This window comes from Bos mutus, chromosome 9 (assembly GCF_027580195.1).
Source record: "Bos mutus isolate GX-2022 chromosome 9, NWIPB_WYAK_1.1, whole genome shotgun sequence".
NCBI lineage: Eukaryota > Metazoa > Chordata > Mammalia > Artiodactyla > Bovidae > Bos > Bos mutus.
The window spans coordinates 22,956,020-22,983,660 of NC_091625.1; the positions used below are offsets into that span (position 1 = coordinate 22,956,020).

The window sequence follows — 27,641 nt, forward strand, 5'->3', positions numbered from 1 at the left end:
GAGGCAAGAATATACAATGGATTAAAGACAATCTCTTTAACAAGTGGTGCTGGGAAATCTGGTCAACCACTTGTAAAAGAATGAAACTAGAACACTTTCTAACACCATATACAAAAATAAACTCAAAATGGATTAAAGATCTCAACGTAAGACCAGAAACTATAAAACTCCTAGAGGAGAACATAGGCAAAACACTCTCTGACATACATCACAGCAGGATCCTCTATGACCCACCTCCCAGAATACTGGAAATAAAAGCAAAAATAAACAAATGGGACCTAATTAAACTTAAAAGCTTCTGCACATCAAAGGAAACTATTAGCAAGGTGAAAAGACAGCCTTCAGAATGGGAGAAAATAAAAAAAATAAAAAAGAAAGAAAATTCTTTGAGGGGGAAAAAAAAAAGATGTCAAGTTATTGACACACATACAGAGGAAACAAGAGCTCCTTTATGGGTAACAAGTTACAGCAAGCTCTCCTATTTATACCCCTCAGGGCGAAAGAGCCATTGTGAGCAGTCAAGGCCTCTGGGGTACTCACCTCTGATCCAGCATCATTAACCCTGGCCCTCTGTTCTACACACCTCATTTCTCCAGGAGGCTGTCTGGACAGCCACTTCTTCCTTACATCAGGATGGTAATTACTCCTCTGGGGCCTGGAGAATAACTGTTAATAGATTATTTATCTGTAACATAGTCTGCTACATGGCAAGGAGTGTACTCACTCACCAGTTGGAAACATGCATCTTAGTTACTATTTTTAAGCCAGGAATGCCAGTCTCATCACAGCATTAAAAAGTAAAAGTCAGTAAACCTTATCGCAAAGGGTCAGATCATAAATTTATTAGGCTTGTGGGATATGTCACAACTTATATGGCAAAAGAAGCCACAGACAATGTTTATACAAATGTACATGGCTGTGTATCAATAAAATTTTATTTACAAAAGCAAGAGAGTTGGGGGCATCCTGAACTTGTCCTGCTAGCTGGAAGCTGCCCACCCTGATCTAAAAACCAAGCACATTTTGAAAGAGAACCATCCCACGTGGCTGTGTAAGTTCTTTTCACTTTTTAAAGCCTGATTCAGTCCAGCTTTCGTCAGCAAATACCCATCAATTACTTACACGTAAGAGATGTTTCCCACAACGAAACCTTTCTATCTTTCTCTGGGTCCCACTGCTCTATTTCCTCTGAATAAAAACAGACTTGGAGCCTTTCAGAGATTAAAGTCTCCTCTTAGAAATGGATGAAAGCTTTGAATACTTGCCAAGAGAAATACCCATGCATAATACACACAAATTTTTTTATCCAATTTCATGGGATTCACAGCCCCTGAAATTTGCTGGAGGTGAGGGCAGTATGTCCTGGGACTCCAGGTTTCTGTCTTATCCCTGCAGTTAGTCATCTGCTGCTGCATAATAACCACTCCAAAACTTGGCAGCTAAAACAAATACCTGATGGTTTCTGTGCGACAGGAATCTGGGAAGGGCTGAGCTGAGTGGCTCTGATTCAGGATCTCTCACGAGCTGGTAGCCAAGATGCCAGCAGGGAAGACAGTCATCTGACAGCTGGCATCTGGATTCCCCCAGAGACAGTTATTTGAGACCCACAGCAAGGAGGAATCCTCTGTGCCTTTCATAACCTACTCTCAGAATCCACTCTTGGGTACACCCACTTTGTTTTTTTGATTTTTTTTTAATGGAATTTGGTCTCTCTTATTTTATTTATTTACTTATTTACTCTGGCTAAGCTGGGTCTTTTGGGGAGTGCAGACTTTCTCTAGTTGTGGCAAGCAGGGGCTACTCTTTTCTCACAGTGTGCAGGTTTCTCATTGAGGTGGCTTCTCTTGTGAAGCCTAGGCTCCAGCCATTAGGGCACTGTGACGTGTGGGCTCAGTAGTTGTGGTGCAGGGGCTTAGCTGCTCTGAAGCACGTGCGATCTTCCTGGACCAGGGATCAAACCTGAGTCCTCTGCATTGGCAGGCAGATTCTCAACCACTGGACCACCAGGGAGGTCCCCAGGCACATCCATTTTGTTCTCCTCATTAGAAATGAGTTCCTAAGATCAGCTTACATCCAAGAGACAAGAAAATTAAGCTTCATCTCTTAAAAGGAGGGATAAAGAACTGGTAGACATTTTAAAATCATCACACACCATCAAGTAATCCAAATGATACCAAGAAGGTGGTGTTTTATATTTAACTTGCCAGCAATAACTCATTTTTCCTAGTACCATGGTTATTAAATGAATACATGGCACTGGTTTATTAATATATTGAGTTAGGTAAGGATTAGGTAGTTTTTTCATAACAATCTTGTGAATTGGATAACAAACCATTTTTACAAGTATCTAAATAGACCCTTTATTTAGCTTTCACAGTGAGTTAAAGTATATAGTGAAGAATGGATGATGATTCTAAACTATGCCCTCAGTGCTTATAAGTAAATCTGCCATCCCCCAAAATTTTTGCTGAGGAAGATCTTATGTAAGAAAGTAAAAAGGATAAATTCTACTCATAAAAAGTTATCATTTTAAAGATTAAAAATAAAGAGAACACAAGCAGAGCAATCCATAATCAATTAACATTTACCTGCTAAACTGGCTGAACAAAAACTATCTTCCCCTGAGTATTTCCTGAATTCCCAACTTTTGGAATTTTCCCTTAAGGTTTGTTTTTTTTTTTAAAACCAAAGTTCTGATTAGCCATAAATCTGCCAAGCGCACAGCCTCAGGAAACAGAGCTACCAGGCACAATCACTATGGTTCCAGAGAATTAAATATACAAGTCACAGTAGCATTAATTAGTGTCACCTGCAAAAGTTTTAAGTGCATCAATTAAAAAAAAGTCAAGATCTTCATGCTAAAAAAAAAAAGTAAATTAAAAAATTTTATTAAATTTTCTTTTGTTGCCATAGATTTCAGTACAAACACAGAGAGTCTATATAAATATGCTAAGATGTCAAATAAGCCCTCTGACATTTATAGGTCGTGTCTCCAAGGTAAAGAAATGGGATCTGTAGTTTGTCTCTGTAAAAACACCTGCATTCTTTAGGGAAGGGAAGATAAAGTGGGAGAAACTCAGTTTTCCAATGGAAGTGAGAGCTGGAAGTGGGATGACAGTTTGGGGCCAGCTGGTTATCTGTCCACTCTGTGGGCCATGGGCACTAGAGTGAATAACACTAGCCTTGTGTGTATACTTGCATAACAAACCCAGTGGTTTTAATTCTACACAAGCTAGTTTACCTGTAGCTATAATCCTGGGAAGCCAGCACACTGGGCAGAGTCCAATTCAAGAGGCTAGTGGGCACAGAAGTACTGTTGGACACATTCTGTCTTGTGAACCATTCTTGAGATTACTTCTATTTGAGTCCTTTACTAAGAACTAACTTAGCCTTCTGGGTCTCTTCCATGTAGTCACCAGGTAAGTAGTGATATTCTTCAAAACACACAAAGCTAGATACAGGTTAGTTCCACTCTTAGACTGCATATTCTACAGGAGCAACAGTTTTGTAGTTTTTATTTGCTAATGTGTACCTATCACCTGACATACCATCTATTTGATGAATTCATGAACAAACAAATAAATAAATCTTCCATCTTCTCTGTGTGTACAGTGGGGTAGGTAGTGTACAGTAGTGCAAGTGTGTGTTAGCAAAGTACAACTCATTATTTAAGTGGTTTAAAATATATTCATTTAAAAAGTGTAAACAGATATAAATTCTTTTATGAATTGTCTCCCTTTGGTAAACAGGCATTGCTGGAAATTACAGACCTGTGACTGCCCTCCAATCTCTTCCCCTTGCTGGATGTAACCAAGCTACCCTTGGCACACACTGACACCAACTGGCTGACAAGAAAATGGCATGTGTGCATATATGCATTCTTCGGTTTTAATCTCTTACTTCCTTAAACTCCTATTTTCAAACTTTGGTTCAGTTTATATCAGGAAATCTTGCTTTCTATATTTATTTTGCTCCATTGATACATAGGATCTTCTTACACAGTGTCTCAAAAATATATTCTTTGGACCCAGTGTTCCCATGGAACATGTAAGATTCATAAATAGTAAGTACTTTAAGTTACTCTTAGTAACTCATATTTACCTTTAGAATATTAGGGTGCTGAGCAGGATAGCAGTTAAAACTATCTATATACACAGTTTCACTGAGTCACTGATTAACAAATTTGTTTAATAACAAAATGGTTAGGGTAGTAATAATAGGCAACAATTACTGCACAGTATAACACTCTCATTTAGTGTTAGTATTATTGGACTTTGGCATCATTTTCTCTCCCTAAAATACCTATTAATATCTTTTGAAATATATTTTGAGAAATATATCCTGTAATTTCCCAATTTTGATCAGCCTCTTTTCCTCTTCAACCTCTTGTTCCCATTATCTTTCTATTTCTTCATTTTCAGATCAGATGCTACCTTCTCCATGAAATTTTCCTTAATTAGAAGCAATCAGAAAGCCCCTTGTTTGTCTATCATAGGATATAACACGTGTATCTTCTATGAAATTTGTCTAGAAGTTAAAATTCTGTCTTATTTATATGTTTATTTTCTATGCCTCTAAGCAGAAAGTTTTACACACAGGAAACCTAAGTGAATGCCTATTGAAATGAATCTGAGGCTACACACTGCAATCATAAGCAAGGAAAACTAAGTGTTCAGTTTATTTAAAAAAGGACACACAATAAAGAGTTTGAGATCACACTCTTTAAAACGTTTGTGTGTGTCCAAAAGTCGTGGCATTGCAGAATGTTGAAGTATGCCCACCCCAAAAGATGAGGAAACAAAGGCCATGGAGGAGACTGTCACTTGTCCTGTCACTGCAGCTAGTCACTGGAAAATCTGGGACTAGGTTTCATGTCTGACTCCAATCCCATATTTTTCGCATTGTAAAATGTCAAATGCCCTCCTCCTACAACTCCTGAGTACCCCAAATGTTTCAGGCCATCTCAATATCAAACACCCTAACAAGCATCCCCAACTATAGGTGGGGGAATCTCTCCTGTGAAGTAGGCTGTCCTAACTTCAGAATGCTGAAGTCTCATACCAGATAAGATTAAACTGAAAAATGCCCAGAAAAACAGAGAATTTCAGAAACTCTGGAGGCAACAGAATTCATTCTTTCATTTGTATGCAGAAGCTTCTAAAAGACAAAATGATTCCAAAAATAGCTTCATTAAAAGAATTTTTATATGGAAAAAAGTTAATAGAAAGCTTTAGCCATCTAAACAAGTAACATTAACTTAGTCTGTCTCCCAGCACCACAATTTTGAATCAGTGAATCTTTTGAGTTTTGTATTACTGCACTTGACACATGGCTAAAAATTTTAAGTAAAATCTACAATATCTACAAATCTAAAAAGAAGAAAGAAATACATGTCTACAACTGCATCAGAAAGCCCCAGGCCCAGTTTTTTAAATTAGAACAGGAAATCAGTCCTGAATATTCATTGAAAGGACTGATGCTGAAGCTGAAACTCCAATACTCTAGCCACCTGATTCAAAGAACTGACTCATTGGAAAAGACCCTGATCCTGGGAAAGATTGAAGGCAGGAGGAGAAGGGGATGACAGAGGATGAGATGGCTGGGTGGCATCACTGACTCGATGGACATAAGTTTGAGTGGGTGGGAGTTGGTGATGGACAGGGAGGCCTGGCCATTAGTCTGAAGCCATTAGTGCAGTCCATGGGGTTGCAGGGTCGGACATGACTGAGCGACTGAACTGATCACTACTTTACTCTGTTCTAGTTCATACTACTTTTTAAGAACACATTGCAGGGTTATATGTAAGTTTAACTAACTACCTGAATACATCCATAACCATCTAAAGCATTATTTAGGTAAGAGTTTTGATAAAAACAAAGCATTTCTAAACCATCTCCTATCCTAAAGTTCTACTTTTGTTGCAGTTGTTTTTAAACACAGACTGAATGGTTTCACCAAAGAGGTAAAAAGTAGCTGATAGACCAAGGTGGATCTACAGGTGTTACAGTGCCTAATAAGTCAGTTACCTTGATGAGAAAAGAGTGAGGTGAATATACAAGTAGCTATTGGAATTAGGTTCAAAGGCCAGGGTAAGGAAATGTAGCAGGAGACCTAAATGAGGGCTCACTGTGGAGAATACTGGAAAAACAAAGTATCTGCTGAGAAGTCCTGCCTGTGAGTCAAATATGGAAAAGAAGGGGAAGGAGGTCAGCCCCCAAATCACCAAGACAGTCTGAAGCCATTAGTGAGTCCATGGTAATGCAGAAATAAACCTGGATGGGCTCAGGGGCAGCCAATTAAAGCTGCTGTTTGCAACCAGGAGGGAAAAAAAGAGTATGTATTGAAATCAGGTTTAAAGACAGTAGCCAGGTTTAGGCTTTATTAGGTAGATAAAAAGAGTGAATTAGTTATTCTTACTTATGGGTTTAAACAAGGCTTGAGGGTATAAATCTAAAGAATCCAAAAGCAGTGCTAAGTAAATAAATCCATTTCCACCACTATTTTTTTTTGGATGCTGGTCTGTTAATATTGATATAAGAAGGATACATGGCAGGCACAGTCAAAGGTTTTCAAGACAGCCCTGTTTTTGAATCCTAAGTCTAATACATCTTGGCTGTGCCTCACTGGGCAAGTAACCTTGGTTTCTATAAATAATGATACCCATAGTACTTCAGGACTTCCCAGGTGGCGCTAGAGGTAAAGAACCTGCCTACCAATGCAGGAGACATAAGAGACATGGGTTCAATCCCTGGGTTGGGAAGAAAGATCTCCTGGAGGAGGAAATGGCAACCCACTCCAGTATTCTTGCCTGGAGAATTCCATGGACAGAGGAGCCTGGTGGGCTCCAGTCCATGGAGTCATAGAGTTGGTCACAACTGAAGCGATTTAACATGCACGCATAGCACTTCTACACAGAGATGATATGAAGATTCAATGATATAATGTATTGAAAAGCTTAGGACCAGTCTGGCATATAATAAAATTTCAATCAGTGAGGGTAATATTATTATTATTAGATCATTAAAACTATATTTATCCTTAAACACTTTAAATAGGAAGGGATTTATATCAAGTTTGCAAAAAATAAGAGTACCTAATGCATAGAAACCACAAAAATATTAACCCTAAGGAAAAGTCAGAATGTAATGTACAGTATCTATATAAATCTTACTTGAACTTAGAGGCAATTCTATTCAGAAAACTTAACTATGCCCCAAACCCTTTTCAGAGATAACTGGAACAACATAGCCTATAAAATGTCAGCTACGCCTCCCAATCTTCCCCTCTTGGCCTTATTGATTTAGAAACAAACTCTGTGATAAAATTAGTAAGGTTAAGCCACTTCACCAGTCAAGGAATTATGATTGTATGCTGCTAAAATGAGAAAAAAGGATGGGAAAAAAAAGAAGCTATGGAAATAAAACTTTTTTAAAAATCCCCAAATTCACAGGACCTAGAACAAGTTTCTATGTATTTTTTATATAATTTCCTAAGATGTAAAAATAGTTTATGAGCCATGGATAATAAGAGAAAAAATATTTACAGGTTTGTTAATGAAGACCTTACCCATGCAATGATACTTATAAACAAGATATCAATTTCCATATAAATTCCTTTCTTATAGGAATATTACAAAAATAATATGTATATAGGTTGAAATGGAAAGCTTAGAGTCCTATGGGTAATTACATATCTTAACAAACATACTTGGCTTCCCAAGTGGCTCACTGGTAAAGAATTTGCCTGCCAATGCAGGAAATACAGGTTCAATCCCTGGGTCAGGAAGATATCCTGAAGAAGGAAATGGCAACCCACTCCACTATTTTTGCCTGGAGAATCCCATAGACAGAGGAGCCTGGTGGGCTACAGTCCATGGGGTCACAAGAGAGTCAGACCCAACTTGAGTGACTGAGCCCACATACAACTTAGTGACTAAACAACAACAAACACACTGAACTTTATATGATCTGCACAAATGAATAAATATTGGAGAAGTTGTAGAATTCCATTATAACTGGACAACACAGAACATGTGACAGGCAAGGAGAAGACAGGGCTGAGGTGGTTAGAGTTGGCTGTGAAAGTGAAGTCGCTCAGTCGTGTCCGACTCTTTGTGACCCCGTGGACAGTAGCCTACCAGGCTTCTCCATCCATGGGATTTTCCAGGCAAGAGTACTGGAGTGGGCTGCCGTTTCCTTCTCCAGGGGATCTTCCCAACCCAGGGATTGAACCCGGGCCTCTTGCATTGCAGACAGACACTTTACCATCTGAGCCATTTAGTTTGAGAGAAGAGTCAGCTGTAGCAGACCTCATACACTAATCCAAAGAGATGAAGACTGGGTACGTGAAAGAGAACAAGGGAGTGGTGTGATTGGCATGACCAGCTCTGGCTGCAGAATATAGACTGATATAGAGAGTTTAAATAGGTTGAAGAAACATTTATAAACTTCACATGAAGAGTGACAGTCTTGAATTAGGTTGATAGTAATTATAAAGAGAAAAGAAAGGATAGATATGAAGGAGGTTTTGAAGGTAGAATGGATGTGACTTTATAAGTGGTTGGGTGTTGGGGGAACAGGACACAATCAAAGGCCAACTTTAGGATTTGAGCCTGGCTGACTAGGAAAGTCATGTGGCCACTGACAGAGGCACAAACAAGAGGGAGCATAGATTCCCCAGGAACGCTAGTGCTAACGAGTTAACCTTGGCCATATTCAATCTGAGATATGAGATTAGAGGGATCTCTGGCAGAGACAATCTAGACAAGAGGAGATGTAAGCACTGAACTTAAGTGAAAGGGAGGACTGAGAATGTAGACATGAAAGGTTTTACTCAGCTGAAATTAGCTTCTACCATGAGAGCAGATGAGCTTTGCAAAGGAGAAGACGGCATTACGGAGATCACTGTCAGTAAAAGTATAAGACAAAGCAGATGTGGCAGGAGAAGATGAGAAGAGGTCAAAGGAGTATAGGGAAGAGGTCAAAGAGGTCAGAATGAAAACAAGAGGATGCCAAGGCAACCATTTCCAATAAGAAATGGTGAACACTGTTCAGTGCTAAGGATTGAGAAAAAGCAAATGACTTTTGCTCAGCAGGTGACCACTTGAGATCTTTAGATTAGCAGTTTCAGTAGATGATTTGAGTAAAAGCATGATTGGCTGTGTTACACAAAAGAAGATCTCCTTAAGGGTGATACTGAAAGACTTCCAATTATAATTTTAATTTAGATATGATCAAAATGTAAACTTCTGTTTCACAAGGCATCATAAATCAAGTTTAAAATTAAGTTACAGGGTGGAAAAATATTTTCAACAGATACATAATTAATATCCACAATCTATAAGAACTTCTAATACCAAAGACACACACAAAACCACCCAGACTCATAGACATCAGCTTAGGCAGGCAAAGGAAGATGAACAGGCTATTCATGGAAAAAACTCAAATGGATAGTAAACATAAACAAACATGTTCAACCACAGAATCAGGGAAACACTCACTTAAAAAAGATACAATTCTATCAGATTGGCCAAAATTAATAAACCTGATATTATAAAGTATTGGAACAGGTATGAGAAGTAAAAGTGACAAAAAGAATAGTCCCTGGAAGAACAACTGAGCACTATCTATTAAAATGTAAAATACCAGCAGTAAGGATCAATTCCATTTTTCAATAAAAAGAACCAGGGCTTCTTTTACAGCTAATCCAAGGGTTGCAGCAGGGAAAATATGAGATGAGTCTGCAGCACTTTGCAGTATCAGAAAGTAAGAAAGTGATCAAAAATTAAAAAGTCTGAGGACATGTCAAAGTACACAGGAGCCAGCTGAAAAAGACTCCCAATGGCCAAAGCTGGAACAACCTCAGCAACAAAATAAATAAACAGCAAATAAATAAATACCATACTATATAACACAGGGAATAGAGCCAATTTTATAATAACTTTAAATGGAGTATAATATGTAAAAATACTGAATCACTATGTTGTACACCTGAAACTAACAATATTATAAATCAACTTTAATTCAGTTAAAAATAAATAATTCACAAGGAAAAAGAAGTATTCGTGTTGTTGTGTAGACTAGGAAGTCATTCATTTTTAAATGCTCAGTAGTATTCCACTGCATGGCACTACAGTATGTTTGTTCACTTATCTATTGATGGATATTTGAGTTATTTCCAGTTTAGGGCTATTAAAAATAAAACTGCTATGAATATGAAAATATAAATAAACAACATAATGTTGGTTTATAACCTAAGGTACAAAATAAAAATATATGAGTCCACCAGATAAAAATAACTAAATAAGTAAACAGAAGAAAAAACCACAAATCTTCCTTAAGTGAAAATTTCAAATAATATATGTAGATAGTACACCCTTCCTGGGGGTGAAGCTTATCGTCCCCCCTCCTCTTTCAGTGTGGGCTAGATTTAGTGACTCAATCCCAAAGAAAAGAACATGGAAAAGGAAAAACAGTCAGTTCACAGTGAGGAAGACTGGGCAGCCTTACCTTAGCCAGGTAACCAAGGTGAACACTGTCAGTGATGCCTGTGGATTCCATGTACCCCCTGATATGATGTGATACAACTGTATTCTGTTCAAAATCTATAACCTCAATCTAAGCAAGAGAAAAAAAATCAGACAACCCAAACTAAGAGACATTCTAGAAAATGCTTAAGCAGTACTTCTTTAAACAGTCATGGTCATGAAAGATAGGGAAAGTCTGCAGAGCTGCTACAGACCAGAGGAGGCAAAGGAAATGCAACAAATCAATGCAATGTGATATCATGGACTGGATCCTGGAATAGAAAGAAGATGTTAGTGGAAGACCTGGTGAAATCCAAATAAAGGCTAAAGTTTAGTTAACAGCAATGTACCAATGTTGGTTTCCTAGTTTTGACAGAGGTGCCATGGAAACCTAAGATAACATCAGGGGAAACTGAAAATGGGTGAAAGCTATGTACACAAGAACCATCTGTACTAACTTTGCAACTTTCATATAAATCTAAGGCTACTCCAATAAAAAGTTTATTTTTAAAAATGTAAAATAAATATATTCCAGGAGCAGCAACTGCAGTTCTATTCACTTGAAAGAAATCCTTACAGAAGTGCATAAGGATGCATGAATACAGTCTTCACTACAGAACTGTGAGTATCAGGGAAAGATTTTAAATAATTGTAATAAATGTCTTAAGAAATCATAAAATATCTGCAAGATGGAATATCAGACTGCAGTTTAAAAAAATGATATGTATCTACATGCACTGAGAATATATAATGTTGAGAGAAAAAATAAATTGCAGAAGGATATTATATGATAAGAAAAAAGAGAAGACAAAATATTTCCACATGTATTTCTAGGGCATACATACATACATGTCTATGTTTAGATAGTCTGGCAAAATACACAGCAACCTGGTTACAGTGGTGACTCATTGTCGGGTCAGGGGGCTGGAACTGGAGATGGTGGCGGAGGACATGTGAGTTTTATCCTATGATGCTGAAATTTATTTCTCAAGGATGATGGCTTCCTCATTTACCTGCTGCTGCTGCTAAGTAGCTTCAGTTGTGCCCGACTCTGTGCGACCCCATAGACAGGAGCCCACCAGGCTCCCCCGTCCCTGGCATTCTCCAGGCAAGAACCCTGGAGTGGGTTGCCATTTCCATCTCCAATGCATGAAAGTGAAAAGTGAAAGTGAAGTCACTCAGTCGTGTCCAACTCTTAGCGACCCCATGGACTGCAGCCCACCAGGCTCCTCTGTCCATGGGATTTTCCAGGCAAGAGTACTGGAATGGGGTGCCATTGCCTTCTCCGTCATTGACCTGGGGAATCACTAATGATCTATAAGGTGCGAGGACAGGACAGAAAATGGCTAGAGGAGGGTTCTGGCAGTTAACCTGGTGCAGTGGTGGGAAGGCATTCCATGACCAGCAGTACTGCCCGAGGCCCGTGGCCTGAAACCCTGCCTGGGTCCTGAGACAAGCACTCGCTGTAGGGTGGATGTCACAGAAGCAGCAGGCCTTAACAACAGGGAGGCTGACAATGGAATGTGCAATTTATCTTGGTTTTCAACATAGGTGCAAGCACCCAGAGGGCTCCTGCAGCCATCAGGATTTAAAAAAAAAAAAAAAAGGCCCCAAGTGATCCTGAAACTGACATTTTCCCTCTACTCCAGATGATTTTAGAATCCAAGGTTCATTTTTCACCCCAGATGCCTAGAATAAGAGCAGAAGCAACCAGGACCACTGCTGTCACTTTACATGATAAATGTCAACTAAAACTTTGGCAGATGCGAAGAGGTATATATACCTCTTTCCTTATTATCATCCCAAGGCCAATACATTTCCTCACAAAGTAGGATTACAAAAATTCTATGGAAAATCTTGAGGACAATTTAACTCAGAGTATATACTTAAATAATGCAAGAGCTCTATTTAAAAGTATACAGTTTTCCTTAATATATTTTAAGAGTTCTTTTCCCATCAATAATCTGGTGGTCTTTAACATAAGACTTTAGAAGCTTTAAATATATAATTAAAAGTAAATTTCTTCTTTACAACAACTAAGTCTCAGTGAATGATTGGAAGCTACAGCCACTTCCCAACACTTGATCTTTGTTAAAACAGGTCATGTACATTCTGTGATCCATCATATTAATATTTTGCTAATAACACAATACTCTTAGCATAGACTTTAATGCTGGTGAACCTAACTCTGTCTTTGGAATTTACTCTCGAGTAGATGATAAGTTGAAGAAAGTCACACAGAGGGGAAGATTCATATCACCAGGAATTCATGGTCCCAAAACTCAAATGGGCAATGAACAATGCCTACCAAACCCTCATCTGCTCCAAAGGACCATTTTTAATCTTCTCCGTTCTCCTCCATTGGAGAAGGAAATGTCAACCTACTCCAGCATTCTTGTCTGGGAAATCCTATGGACAGAAGAGCCTGGTGGGCAACAGTCCAAGGGGTCACAAAGAGTCAGATATGACTTAGTGACTAAACGACAACATTCTCCTTCTACTTCCACTGTCTGTGACCCCACCTCTTTCCCTCATGCCCGTTCCTCATCACTCTTATGTTACAAATAAAACAGAGGCCATCAGAAGAGTCTCTCTCATTTTTCCAAAACCCAATATGCAAATCTGTTCCACCCTCCACAGTTTTCATCTTCCTTCCTATCACAGAAAGAGAACCATTCCTGCCTCTAAGGCTGGAGGCTACATCTGAGCCTCGGGTACCATCCCCATCTTGTCAGAATTTTAGCATAGCAGGCATAACGTCTTTCTCTTATCTAGTCAATTTCTTCTTCTCAACAGGATCCTATCTATTGGCTTTTAAACAGGCTCAAGAGGGCCTGACCCCAACCTGCCTGCTTTCAGTCAGCTCCCTATCCCCTTATTCCTCCTTCCCTTCAAAGCCAAATCCTTGAAATGGTTGCTCACGTGTAGTCTTTGTTTCATCACCTCACACTCACTGCTCACACATTCCAACCCAGATGTATATCTACGATTCAACATCTTACCTGGTCTCTGAACAGCATCTGACCACTCTCACCTTCTTAAAGTACTTTCCACCATGAGCATCTATGAAACAACACTTTTCAGCTTTTCTCCTTCTCTGGCCACTCCTCTGTCTCCTTTGCAGGCTCATTCTCCTTTATCTGGCCCAGAAATGCAGTAGTCTTTCATAGCTCAGTCCTTCTATCTTCTCTTCGCAAACAATCTCATCTATGCCCTTGGCTTCAATTATGACCAATATGCAGGTGACTCACCCATTTACAAATCCAGCTCAAACCTTTCATCTGAACTCCAGGTCTATATATTAACTTTCTATGTGCTGTTTCCTCTATAATGACTCGGTTCAGTTCAGTTCAGTTGCTCAGTCGTGTCCGACTCTTTGCGACCCCATGAATTGCAGCACGCCAGGCCTCCCTGTCCATCACCAACTCCCGGAGTTCACCCAAACTCATGTCCATCGAGTCGGTGATGCCGTCCAGCCATCTCATCCTCTGTCGTCCCCTTCTCCTCTTGCCCCCAATCCCTCCCAGCATCAGAGTCTTTTCCAATGAGTCAACTCTTCACATCAGGTGGCCAAAGTATTGGAGTTTCAGCTTTAGCATCATTCCTTCCAAAGAACACCCAGGACTGATCTCCTTTAGAATGGACTGGTTGGATCTCCTTGCAGTCCAAGGGACTCTCAAGAGTCTTCTCCAACACCAAGTGTACCTCAAATTCAACATGTGTAAAACTGAATGTCACAATCTTCTCCCAGTGTTATCTATCTCAGTAAACTTCATCTCCCACATTCAATCAATCACCAGGTGCTGCAACATTACTAACTCAACTCTATCTTACCTACTATCACCCACTATCATCATTTCTTTTGAGTTTCTGCCATAGCTTTCTATCTGATCTATCATATCCAACTATTCTCTAGATGGTTGTCAGAAAATTCTTGGAAGGGTAACTTAAAACCACTTTCTCTGTGGATAAAATTCTTATTGATATTAGGATAAACACAAAGATAAAACTCTATACAATGCCCTTCAGGATCCTGGGTTGGTCTGCCTCCTCCCTACCTGTCCCTGTTTCTCTCTCCAGCAGAGCCACCTCTGCCTTCTTCCTATCTCCTGGACTCACTGTGCTCTCTCCCATCACAGGTCCTTTTTCATGGACTTTTCCCCACTGCCCAGAGAATCTTCACATAGACAGCAGTTAAGCATCAATTCTTCATGGAATTCTTCATGGAATCTGAACCTGGTCTCCCTATAGTTTTCTCTCAGAGTACCATTTATCTTTTTCATAGCACTGATCAGGTTACACCTTTGCATTTTCCACTAGACTCTAATAAGTCTATCATGCAAGGCATCAGATCTCTTTTAGCTCAATATTGCCCTCGCAGTACACAACACAGTAGTATTTCTTGAATAAATGACCATTTTCAACACCGCGCGTTGGAAACTTTTAATGTCCAAATCCAAATGGATTCTTGAAAGTCAGTCTTTCCTGTCTAGTTCCTCTTTGTACCTAAAATTACCTAAAACAGCCACAGAGAATAAACTCCCAGCTCTAGCTTTTCCCCATTTCACCCAGTCTATGTAAATCTGATAAGATGCTGTGGCAACATCTTAGGGGCAATCAAGATGGTAACAGGAAAGGGGACCAAGTGAAAAGAGAGACTGCACGAGGAAAGGAAAGCTTCAAACCATTCCATCTGGGAAGGTCTAGCTTGGAGGAGAGAAAAGCTAGGAATGAGGGTCAGATGATCTAAAATATTACAACAGTTGTGGTGTTCAAAAATTAGCAGATTAATTTTTGGTAGCTCTGGATGAGAGTTTCTGGCAAGTAGGTTTCAGTCCCCAAAAAGGAAGGCCATTCTAACAATTAAAATGGGGTCCCTTTTCTAAGGCATGATCTAGTGAAGCAGGGTCTGGAGAAATGCATAGCCCAAAGAACAGCTGTTCTCAAACATTTTTGTACCAGCTGTGGAATCTTTTCTTCAAATGAGAACTTCTGAGGAGACTCTAACAGGCTAAGCAAGGAAATGGGAGCATCTCTGGGGGCAGATGACCACCCCTCCACCCCAGCCCCTCTGTGAGCAAAGGACCCCCAGCAGCAGCAGCCACTGAGCTCCCGAGGACCCACCACAGTCGCCAGCCAGCCCTTTTCAGCTTTTACTGGGATAGGGGTGGAGTGGAGGAAAACATTTCTTAACTTTTCCCCATTTTTCTTTAATACAGCTAGTGAATACTATTTCCTGTCCCTCAACATGTATGCAGTTTTCTTTTTTTTTTTTTTTAAGAATTTGAGGCAGGGGATACGTTTACCATGTTGCCTTAACTTTACTGCAAGTTCCTCTATGGCAGAAATCGCTATGTTCTTACTGTGGAGCACAGAGTAGGAGGTAATAAAAAAGAGGAAAAAGAAAAACTCAAAACTCTTCAGATGTGAAAGTTTAAGATAACTATCTCAGATTTTATTAAAAAAAAAAAAAAAACCTAACACATGATTAGAAAATACAGAAAAGCGAAGAAACAATTTCATATACACATTCCCCTTCCTTTCTTTATCCAGTCCCAGTCACCCCATACCTCCTGCTTACCTCCAAAGGTCAGAACAATACCTGGCTCATGTTCTTACACCAGAAGAAGGAAACCAGATTTTCCCCTAAGAAAGAAATCCCAAGAGATGAACTACTTTTCATAGGAAACCTGGTTGGTTAGAATCTCCAAGTAAAAAAAGTTCATTTTTATTATAAATTATTATCTTATTTCCTGTATTCCTGTATCTTCTTTAATGATTATAAATAAATTCATAGATAATACACGAATTCCAAATAAAACAAGCCTGAATTTAGGCCACCTTACAAAACACTGTCCACTCAGAAGAGGAATTTTTCCAATTATAGATCAAAAAAGTGGGTGTTTAACTTGCTTTATAATGAAGAGTGGTCTCTAGATGGGTAAGTCTTAGTGATGATATGGTAAGATAAAATGTGTAAAAAGTCCTTTCCAGAGAAGCATTTATATTTCCTGGAGGTACCTAATTATTTTTCTATATTTTTGGATTAACTTTCTTTCAATTGATTTCCTGTCCTAAGAAGGTAAGGCAAGGGACATCTGAAAAAGTTACATTTGTAACCTTAAATTTTGACCTATAAGATCAGATATGAACACATTATAAATCAGAAGTTTTTGCTACCGAAGTTATATATTAACATGCATAAATATTCACTGAGTATAGTAGGGAAAGCAGTGTATTTTGAGGAGTAATCAAAATGCTGACATATTCTAAACTACCAAGGGACAAAACAGTTCTTGAGAAAGAGTACACATTTAGAGTGACATTTTTGCATCTCCTAAAATGTTATGGTGATGGACTATAGAATGTAATGACAAAGCACTGAATTTGGAATCATAACGTGGCTTTAATTGTGGCTTTCTCACTGCCTAACAAACTTAATTGTACTCATTTCTCTTACTGCTCCTCAGTTTCCTTACTTATAAAAGGTAAGACTTGACATTCATTTCTGAAGTGTAGGTTTCACCTACTCTGCAGAGTCAGTGTCCCTAACTGGGGTGCACTGACATGATCACATGACTCCTATGTGGGGAAGCAGAAGATGTCCACTTGAGATGGTATGATAAAGTGCTCTTAAGGGGCTGGTGACACATATCAATTCCTTCATTCACTTGCTCGTTTATTTATTCATTCCAGCATTGTATTCACATACTATCCAAATAAGTTCATGTGTAGTGTTTTAGCAGGCTATGCAATTAGTAAGTAACAAATTTGGATGTTCTGTTGAACAGAAAATTAGCATAAACTAATATCTATGTTTTTATCAGTAAAAAATACAAACTCAGTTAAAACACAAAATCACTTAATTTTAACTCCAAAGTATTTCAGGCAATGATAGTCTCTATCACACTAGATACAGAGCTTCAAAATTAAGGAGAATTTGGCAATGATTTGTCAAATACGACACCAAAACCACAGACGAAGAAAGCAAAATTAGATAAATGGAACTATATCAAACTTAAAATTTTTGTGCATCAAAAGATACAATCAACAGAGTAAAAAGGCAACCTACAGAATAAAAAAAATATTTTCAGGTCATATGTCTGAAGAGGGGTTAATATCAAAATAAATGAAGAACTCTACAATTCAACACCAAAATAAAAAAAAAAAAAGATTAAAAAATGGGCAAAGAACCTGAACACTTCTCCAAAGAAGATATACAAATGGCCAACAAGTATATAAAAAGAAGGCCAATCATCAGAGACATGAAAATCAAAACCACAATAATACCTCATATCCACTAGAAAGGCTACTATTAAAAAAAAAACAAAAGATAACAAGATTGACAATACTGATGAAGATATGGAGACATCAGAACCCTTGTACACTGCTGGTGGGAGCATAAAATGCTGCAACCACCATGGAAAATACTACGGAGGTTCCTCAAAAAATTATAACAGAACTACTATATGATCCAACAATCTCATTTCTGGGTATCCATCCAAAATACTGAAAGCAGGGTCTCAGTTATTTACACACCCAAGTTCATAGCAGAACTATTCATAACATCCAAGAGGTGGAAGCAACCCAAATGTCCATTAAGGAATGAATGGATAAACAAAAAGTGGTCTATGCATACAACAGAATAGTATTGAGCCTTGAAAAGCAATCTTGTTACATGCTACAACATGGATGAAGCTTGAGGAACGCTAAGTGAATTAAGCCAGTCACAAAAAGATAAATACTATTATGATTCCACTTACATGAAGCATCTGAAGTAGCCAATGTGATCAACTGAACTGTGGCTTCCCCAAAATTCGTATGCTGAATATGAAGTTAGAGCTCTAACCCTCAATGTGACTGTGTCTGGAGATAGGGCCTTTAAGGAAGTATTTAAATTAAAGGAGGTCAGAAGAATGAGGCCTCATCAGAGAAGGAAGTGATGCAAGATCCATCCCTCCCCCTCCTTCTCTCTCTACATATGAGGACACAGGCAAGATGATGACCATTCACTTGGAAACCAGGAAGAGAAACTGATCCTAATGGCACTTTGATCTTGGATGTCTAGCCTCCAGAATTATAAGGAAAGCCATTTCTGTTGTTTAAACCATACAGTCTGTGGCATTCTCTTATGGCAGCCCTAGGACACTAAAGCAAACCCATAAAAACAGAAAATTGAATGGTGATTACCACAGGCTAGGGGAAGCAGAAAAATATTATAGTTTCAGATTTGTAAGATAATAAAGTCCTGGAGATGGGTTTTACAATGATGCGAATATACAGCTGACCCCTGAACAATGAGAGTTTGAACTGTGTGGGTCCTCCTATATGCAGATTTTTTTCAATAGTTAAGTACTACAGTACTATACAATCCGTGGTTGGTTGAATTCATGACTGCAGATACAGAGGAACCTCAAACACAGACTGCTGCTAAGTCGCTTCAGTCATGTCTGACTCTGTGCGACCCCAGAGATGAGAGCCCACCAGGCTCCCCCGTCCCTGAGATTCTCCAGGCAAGAACACTGGAGTGGGGTGCCATTGCCTTCTCCACAAACACAGACACCTGATTATAAATTACAAGTGGATTTTTTACTGCACAGTTGGTGTCCCTAACCCCTATGTTGTTCAAAGGGCAACTGCACTTAACATTTCTAAACTGTACACTTAAAAAGGATTAAGATGGTAAATTTTATGTGATTTTTACCACAAGAAAGAAAAATTAAGCAGAATTTCAAATTTCCTTCTGAAATAAAGGAGAAAACGTGAATAAAGACACACTTCACGAATATAAACAACTAGTAATACTATTTTATGTATATGAAATGCATATGGGTGTGATTTATATGTGTCTTTACTTCATTAGGAAAAGCAATAATGATAACTATCTTAAGGTAAAAATAACACTTCTAATTTAGAACCAATATTTACCAATTTAGCCAACAGAGAGAAATCTTAGTCTGTAAAATTTAACCTCTAAACTCTACTAACATTAGGGGTGAATATAACACATCAACATTTCAACCCTCAATATCTTTTGCAAGAAAATGCTATTAACAGGAGAAAATAGAACAGTTCTCAATTCAAATTTTCCAGATGCCTAAGTCAGATATTGTATCTTTTGAAAAGGTAGAAAGAACCACTACCAACAGTAGGACTCATATAACTTATACAAAAGAGAATTCAACTTAGCTTTAAAAAGTCTTTATTTTCTCTTAATGATTACATTCCCCTAAGATCTATTCTCTTACAAGTATGAGAACAAAGAACCTGATACCTGTGAAATCCTTCCTGTTTAACAAAAATATATCTATTCTTCATGTCTGCCCCAAAGAAACAGAAATCAGTATTACAATAGTTACACTATTTTACCATTTAGCCTATTTATTCTAACAAAGTTAACATGTGGAAAAATAAAATAAACACGTGGGATTACAGAGATTTTGGACTCATGATGTTACTGAAATGTAAGTCTGGCCAGTCGCACAGTGAGGCTAAACAACATCAAAACGTCAGTTTAGAGCAAACTGAAAGGTTTATTGAGAGCCATGCAACGAGACGGGTGGCTTCTACCTTAAAATATCTAAAACTCCCCAAAAGCTTTCAGCAAAGCCCTTTTCGAGGAAAGGTGAGGGAGGGGTGTGGTTAGTTGTTGCAAACTTCTTGTCAGGTCCTTTGTTCTTGTGGTCAACAGTCAGGTAACAATGTTGCTGTAAATGTATACCAAAGGAATAACTTTCACCCTCGGAGGTCCAGTCCTGCCTAAGGGGACGCAGATCTCAGGGGCAGGCGGCTCCCTCAGAACCAGGGCCCTAGACCTCGCCCATTGTCATCGCTGAAGGAGCCAGGCCAACTGGCCTGGCCCAACCCAACTGGCCCTCAGGCTGCGCAAATTGGGGAGGGGGAGAAAGAGAAAGACTGTGTTCCATGCAGACGGCCATTGACGTTATGCTGCAGAGACAGGGACGGGGGAGAGGTTCACTGCGGGGCCAAGGCCAATGGGGCAGCTTTGGTGAGGGCTCTGGAGTCTTACAAGACACAGCTCCCAGCCTGTTCCCTGGACACGCCAGCTCACTGACTGGCCAGAGGCTGGGTAAGCAAGAGGGCCCTGTGGAGAAAGCCAGGATCCACCTCTTACCTCACTTTCCACCTGAGGACCACCATTCCACCAGCCATTGGCTGAAAGCCCCACTAAAGGTCAATCAGTGACAGTTAGTCGCTTGGAGGAGGGGCCCACTGTGGCACCAACCAATAGCTGAGCAGGACCACTAACGGTCACTCACTGACAGTGGCTTACTTTGGGGAGGGGCCCACTGTGGCACCAACCAATGGCTGAGCAGGACCACTAACGGTCCCCGTGGTAACCGTTACCTAGTAACGTGCAGCAGGGTAATGGCCCACAGTAACAGCAACAAACACATGCTAAGGGCTTCTCTCGCCTGGCTCTATTATAACGCCACAGTAAAATTTCTTGTATTCACTGGACTAAATACCATTTCAAGAAAAGTTCTGGCTGTGACACCCAGAGTGGAAAGGTAGACACAGCCTGGTTTCAGGAAATCATCAAGAACAGTATTTCTCAACTTTGGCACAACTGGAATTTTGGGACCAAATAATTCTTTGTTTTAAGGGCTCCAGAACATTTAAGAGCAACCCCACTGCCACCTACTTCTAGATGCCATTAGTCCTTCCAGTTGTGACAACCAAAAATAACCCCAGACATTACCAAATGTCCCTTGAGGGAAAAAATTACCCCCAATCTAAAGAATAGGAGGTAACAGGTGAAATAATGAATTAACAAAATTAAACTGCAGAAGTGAACTTAAGAGTCCAAAGCTAAAAAGTTAGTATTTCAGATCTAAACTTTGACATGCAAACTAAGGAGTGTGAGTTGTAAGATAACTCTGGCTGAGAGTGGGCAGGGGTAAAGAGATTAAAAAAAAAAAAAAAAAAGACTTCAAAATGTTAAGAGACATGTGTGTCTATTGCTAGAAAGAACATTCTAAAAATATTACATGCTACTTTTTTATATGTGCTCAAGGAAATAAAACCATAGTTACATTTGCTATTTTCCTCTTTTAGACTGCCATCTGGCAATCCACACTTCCACTAGAAAAAAATTCTAGCCAATTTGACTAAAATAGTTAATATACCACCCCAAGTGCCAAAAATATGCCAGGGAGTCTACAATTTACTCAGTCATGCCCCAACAGAGATACTAATGTCCTTAAAAGATAAAAGTAAATAATTCACAGGATGTTTACCAACCTGTGAACTTTCCTCCCCACCTTTGGCATTGAGGCAAACTAGCCAGAGGAAAAGCACAACAAATGTACTTCTACAGAATAGGCAAACTAAAGTAATAAGCTCATTTATTGGATGTCAACTTATCCCCAAGATTGAAGTTTTAAGTCCACTAATAAATACAACAGAATACAATGGACTATAGTCACTACATTTCCAGTTAGAACACATGAAATGATGAGACAGGTGCACTGAGTCCTTGTTTAACCCTCCCAAAGAAAGGCAGTACAAAAAGTCTTCATCACGATGAAGTCAAGGTGTACCACCATAACATAAATCTGAACTACTTCCTTCTTCATAATAGTCAAAAGTTATCCAAAAATGGGCACATCCGGACTAGGATCTCCTGAGTTCTCGCTCCCTAGTCCAAAAAGGCAGGCTAAGGTAATGAAAACCGACAGTCATCAATAGCTAAAGAGTGATTATGAAATACGAGGACGAACAGAAAACCACGGGTGATTCACTTCACATGGGTTGCATTAGATGTAAACATAGACTGCATGTTTGGAGCACTTCTTCGAGCACTCATCTAGATGGGGTAAAGAGTGAGACAATCAAGGTCCTGGCTCTCCTGGAGTTTACATCCTAGTGCAGGAATTTCAGTAAAATTATCAAACATTTGGCAAAAGCAACACCATGAAAGGTAGTACCAAACACAATCGAAAGTCGCTCAGTTGTGTCCGACTCTTTGCGACCCCATGGACTATACATATACAGTCCATGGAATTCTCCAGGCCAGAATACTGGAGTGGATAGCCTTTCCCTTCTCCAGGGGACTGTCCCAACCCAGGGATCGAACCCAGGTCTCCCACATTGCAGGTGGATTCTTTACCAGCTGAGCCACAAGGGAAACCCAAGAATACTGGAGTGGGTAGCCTATCTCTTCTCCAGTGGATCTTCCCGACCCAGGAATCAAACCGGGGTCTCCCGCATTGCAGGCAGATTCTTTTTTTTTTTTTTTTTTTTTATTTTTAAACTTTACAATATTGTATTAGTTTTGCCAAATATCGAAATGAATCTGCCACAGGTATACCTGTGTTTCCCATCCTGAACTCTCCTCCATCCTCCCTCCCCATACCCTCCCTCTGGGTCGTCCCAGTGCACCAGCCCCAAAGCATCCAGTATCGTGCATCGAACCTGGACTGGCGACTCGTTTCATATATGATATTATACATGTTTCAGTGCTATTCTCCCACATCTCCCCACCCTCTCCCTCTCCCACAGAGTCCATAAGACTGATCTATACATCAGTGTCTCTTTTGCTGTCTCGTACACAGGGTTATTGTTACCATCTTTCTAAATTCCAGATTCTTTACCAACTGAGCTATCAGGGAAGCCCCTACCAAACACAAGGTCTCTTTTCAGAAAGAGAAAAGTTAATAATATTCAAGGAAAAAGAGTTAATAAAAAAACAGAAGACTTTAATTATTATTCTCACAGAGACTGAGGGAACACTGCATCTGTAAGGCAAGAATAGTTTATGACATTAGAGAAAATTCTGAATAAACACTTACATTTAGACCTTTGAATGAAATCTTAGAAACCAAAGATAAAGAGAAAAATCCTAAAGTTTTCCAAGAGACAAAAAGAGGTATAAGCCAGTTTCAGATATTCAAGGATTGACTATACTCCAAGTTTAAAAGAAGTATTAGACTTATCAAATCAGACAACTGGAACAAAGAATCATGACTTGAAAAACACTGCAAAAATACACATACAATATAATGCTATTTGTAAATATTTTTAAAACCATCAAATAATCCTGCACATTTCGTGTCCGACTCTTAGCGACCCCATGGACTGCAGCCTACCAAGCTCCTCCGTCCATGGGATTTTCCAGGCAAGAGTACTGGAGTGGGGTGCCACTGCCTTCTCCTTTATGGTAACACACTTATACAATAAAAATATAAAGCCATTTATAGCCATTATGCAGGAGTACAAGTGAGAAGTAAGCAAATGGGGTAGAGCTTTGGCTTGATACTTCCTTAAGAAGAAACAACCATGGGACTTCCCTGGTGGTCCAGTGCTTAAGGGTCTGCCTTGCCCTGCAGGGGACATGGGTTCCATCCCTGGTTGAGGAACTAGGATCCCACATGGCATGGAGCAATTAAGCACCACGATGAAGACCTGACGCAGCCAAATAAATAGATAAGATATTTTAAAAAAAGGAGAAGCAACCTCCATCATCAGAATTCAGAATCATAAATGATCTCACCAAAGGAGAGAAAGTATCTTAGGAGGGAGAGACTGAACGTGAAGCCTTGTTAAGAAAGAGAGTCGGGGAGGGGAGAACTGGGAGCTTGTAATTAGCAGGTAACAAAGTTCTACTGTACAGCACAGAGAACTATATTCAATACCCTATGATAAACCTAATGGAGAAGAATATACAAAAAAAAATTTTTTTTTAAGAGTAGTTTCTTATTTTGGTGAAGAGAATGGATACTAAATAGATATAGGTATTGATAACCAATGTTAAAAACAAGTTTAAGGATGTGTAATAAAAATTTAACATTAACCACTAAAAAACATTTTTAAATAGACATTTTTTACTTTCAAATCATCAAAGGAAAGCAATGACACAGAGAAGGCCACCAGTGTAAAAGCAGACTAAGTTCAACTACATCAGTAATCACAATAAACAAGAATTAATTAAGTTCACTATTAAAATAAACAGACTATCACACTGCAGTTTTAAAATATCCAGCTACATGCTGCTTACCAGGTATATGTTAACAAGATATAGACCTAAGATAACATTGGACAGCTGAAAAGAAACAAATGAAAAACAAGATAACAAATCAATAATTTTTTAAAAAAGGAAGTAAATACAGTGATAATAACATCAGGCAAACCAGAATTAAAGAAAAAGAGTATCAAGTGAAAGGAGAGAAAAATCTTACTGATAAAACATGCAATCAGTCAAGTTGTTACGGCACAAACCTTTTACGTACCTAATTACGTAGCTTCAAAACATGTTATGCAGAAAAAGGCATCAAAACCAGAAGAAAACGACTTTTCCATAACCATAGTGAGATTTAACATGCCCTTCGCAAAAGAGCCACATTTCAAATAAATAAAAAGGGTGAATTAAAAAGTTGTAATAAACTTGACTATATAAACCTAAACATATAAAGGTACACACACACACACACACACACACGGGCGCCCACACACGCGTGCAGCTCCCCTGCTAGCTCAGTGGTAAAGAATCTGCTTGCAATGCAGGAAACTCTGGTTCCATCCCTGGGTCAGGAAGATCCTCTGGAAAAGGAAATGGCAACCCACTCCAGTATTCCTGCCTGGGAAATCTTATGGACAGAGGAGCCTGCTACAATCCATGGGGTCGCAAAAGAGTCGGACACAACTGAAGTTCTAAATAACAACAAAAATACACACATACACACATTCTTCAACAAAGTCCCTAAGGCATCAAATACATAAGCCATATTCTCTGATCATGCCTCAATAAAACACAAGGATAGTCAACTGTCTGTTTCATTTAGACTGGCATCAGATGGGCAAAAATAAAATCTATGTGGCAGCTTGGGTGTGGGTATAGAGAAAAGGATATTTATAGAAACTTTATGTAGGAGGACAAGCTTGCAATGCCTTTTTGCAAAATAATTTGATATTACCATCAAAATTTTAAAAGTCATACTCTTTGACTTGGTAATTCTACTTTTAGAAATAACTCATAAAAACTATATATAATCACAAAACAAATGTACAACACACACAGTGCAATACTACTTAAAGCAGCAAAAACATAATATTATCAACAGAAATATGGTTAAATACTTACAGTACATTCATTTCATAAAGTGCCAAGCATTGACATGGAAAGAATCTCCAAGACACAGTGTTGTTGTTGTTGTAAGTGTGAAAAAATACACATGTATCATTCAAATTATGTTAAGATGCAAAAAAGAAAAAACAAAGTGGAAAAATACAGAACATACTTTTTTCTTCTAAAGAGGGACATGATGGAGAACCTTCATATTTTACTTTATGTAAGTCTCTACTGTTTGAATATTTTATGACTTGTACTGCTTGTATAATTCAAAGAAAAGACAAGCAATAATTTTTAAGAATTTCTTACTTCCCAGAAGACTGGGATCTTTCTGTTCTTAGTACAAATTTGATCAAACCCATCAGCGAGTACAGGACAAGTATAAGCTTCCAATCTGTTCAAATAAGAACATTTTCTGTTCCCTCTGCCAGGAATGCTCTTCCTCAGAGACGGTTCACTCCCCTCACTGCCTTCACGGTTTCCACTTAAATGTCATTTTATCTGAGGAAGACTTTTCAGTATAAAATGCCAACCTCCTACACCCACACCTCCTCTCCCCAACTATCTTAACTTGCTTTATAGTTCACTAGAGTAACTTAATGCCTGTGTCTCAGTGTCCTTGTCTTTAACACAGGGTGATACGTGTACTCACTGGAAAAGACCCTGATGCTGGGAAAGATTGAAGGCAGGAGGAGAAGGGGACAACAGGGGATGAGATGGTTGGATGGCATCACCGACTTGATGGACATGAGTTTGAGCAAGCTCCAGGAGTTAGTGATGGACAAGGAAGCCTGGCGTGCTGTAGTCCACTAGGTTGCAAAGAGTCAGACGTGACTGAGCAACTGGACTGAACTGATACATGCACCTACCCCACAGGATTACTGTTAGGCTTTGAATGAGCTAGGAGCCCTCAGATGAGCACCTAACTTACAGTAAGAGCTCTATCAGTCTTTGATGTTTTGTCTGTTTTGTTTACAGTCTGCCTTCCCCCTATGAGAATGACAACCCTAGGAAACCGGCACTGCGTTTTGTTCACGACTGTATCCCAAATGCCTGGAAAGCGTTTATCAGTAAATATTCATAGCTGTCGAAGCCTGATTTAGTACTGCAGCCATATGCACAGACAGCTGAGATTACCAAAAAAAAAAAGGGGGGGGCCAATTATTTTCAGTAAAAGTAAGCTTTCTGCATTATTAGCATAAATAATCTATAATGATCCAATCTATTTTGAGAGCACAATATGTAGCAGTATGATTGCTAGCAGCATCCAGTAGGGAAGTGGCACAGTCCCATTGAATTCCTTAATTTCTTAATACTAACATGGCAGCAGAAAGGAAAACACAAAGTGGAGGGAGCATACGAAAGCATGACTTACTCTGCATTCCGGCTTTTGATGCATGGCTGGTAGAGGACCTTGACTGCATTCCAGGCAGAACTGGAATCGGGCTTCAATACATCTTCCAACACAGGGAATTTTTTGATATTTGTGTACTGTCCCAAAGATTCAATCACCAAACTGTCTGAGTTTAAAAGCCATAGCTAAAGAAATGAAGAGAAAAGTCTAAGCATAAGCGTATTTAAAAAAAAAAAAAAAGAATTATCTCCACCCTATCCATATCTCGTAAGCGAGTAAGTGAAGTCGCTTAGTCGTGTCCAACTCTTTTCGACCCCATGGACTGTAGCCTACCAGGCTCCTCTGTCCATGGGATTCTCCAGGCAAGAGTACTGGAGTGGGTTGCTATTTCCTTCTCCAGAGGACCTTCCTGACCCAGGGATGGAACCTGGGTCTCCCGCATAGTAGGCAGACACTTTACTGTCTGAGCCACCAGGGAAATCCTATCCATATCTCATACCACCACTCAAAAAAGAAAAAAAAAAAAGAAAAACCTATTTTAAAAGAAGATAAAACTATAAAACACCAAAAAAAGAAAAATTGAAAAATCATGTATGCAACTTTGAAGTAGGGTAAGACTTGAAAAGTACAATGTTTATAGAGCTGCTGATAACATAGTTTCTAAAGACAAT

General features: G+C 39.1%; 1 protein-coding gene across 7 annotated transcripts in view; it reads right to left on the reverse strand.

Annotated features, from left to right (window-relative positions):
* The window catches only part of UBE3D (ubiquitin protein ligase E3D), a 166,695-nt gene that overhangs the window by 93,432 nt on the left and 45,622 nt on the right, over positions 1–27,641 (reverse strand). For all 7 annotated transcript variants that reach the window (XM_070376256.1, XM_070376257.1, XM_070376260.1 and 4 more), the window contains exon 8: positions 26,992–27,155. In XM_070376256.1, the coding sequence (XP_070232357.1) occupies positions 26,992–27,155 (164 nt within the window). The remainder of the gene's footprint in view (positions 1–26,991; positions 27,156–27,641) is intronic.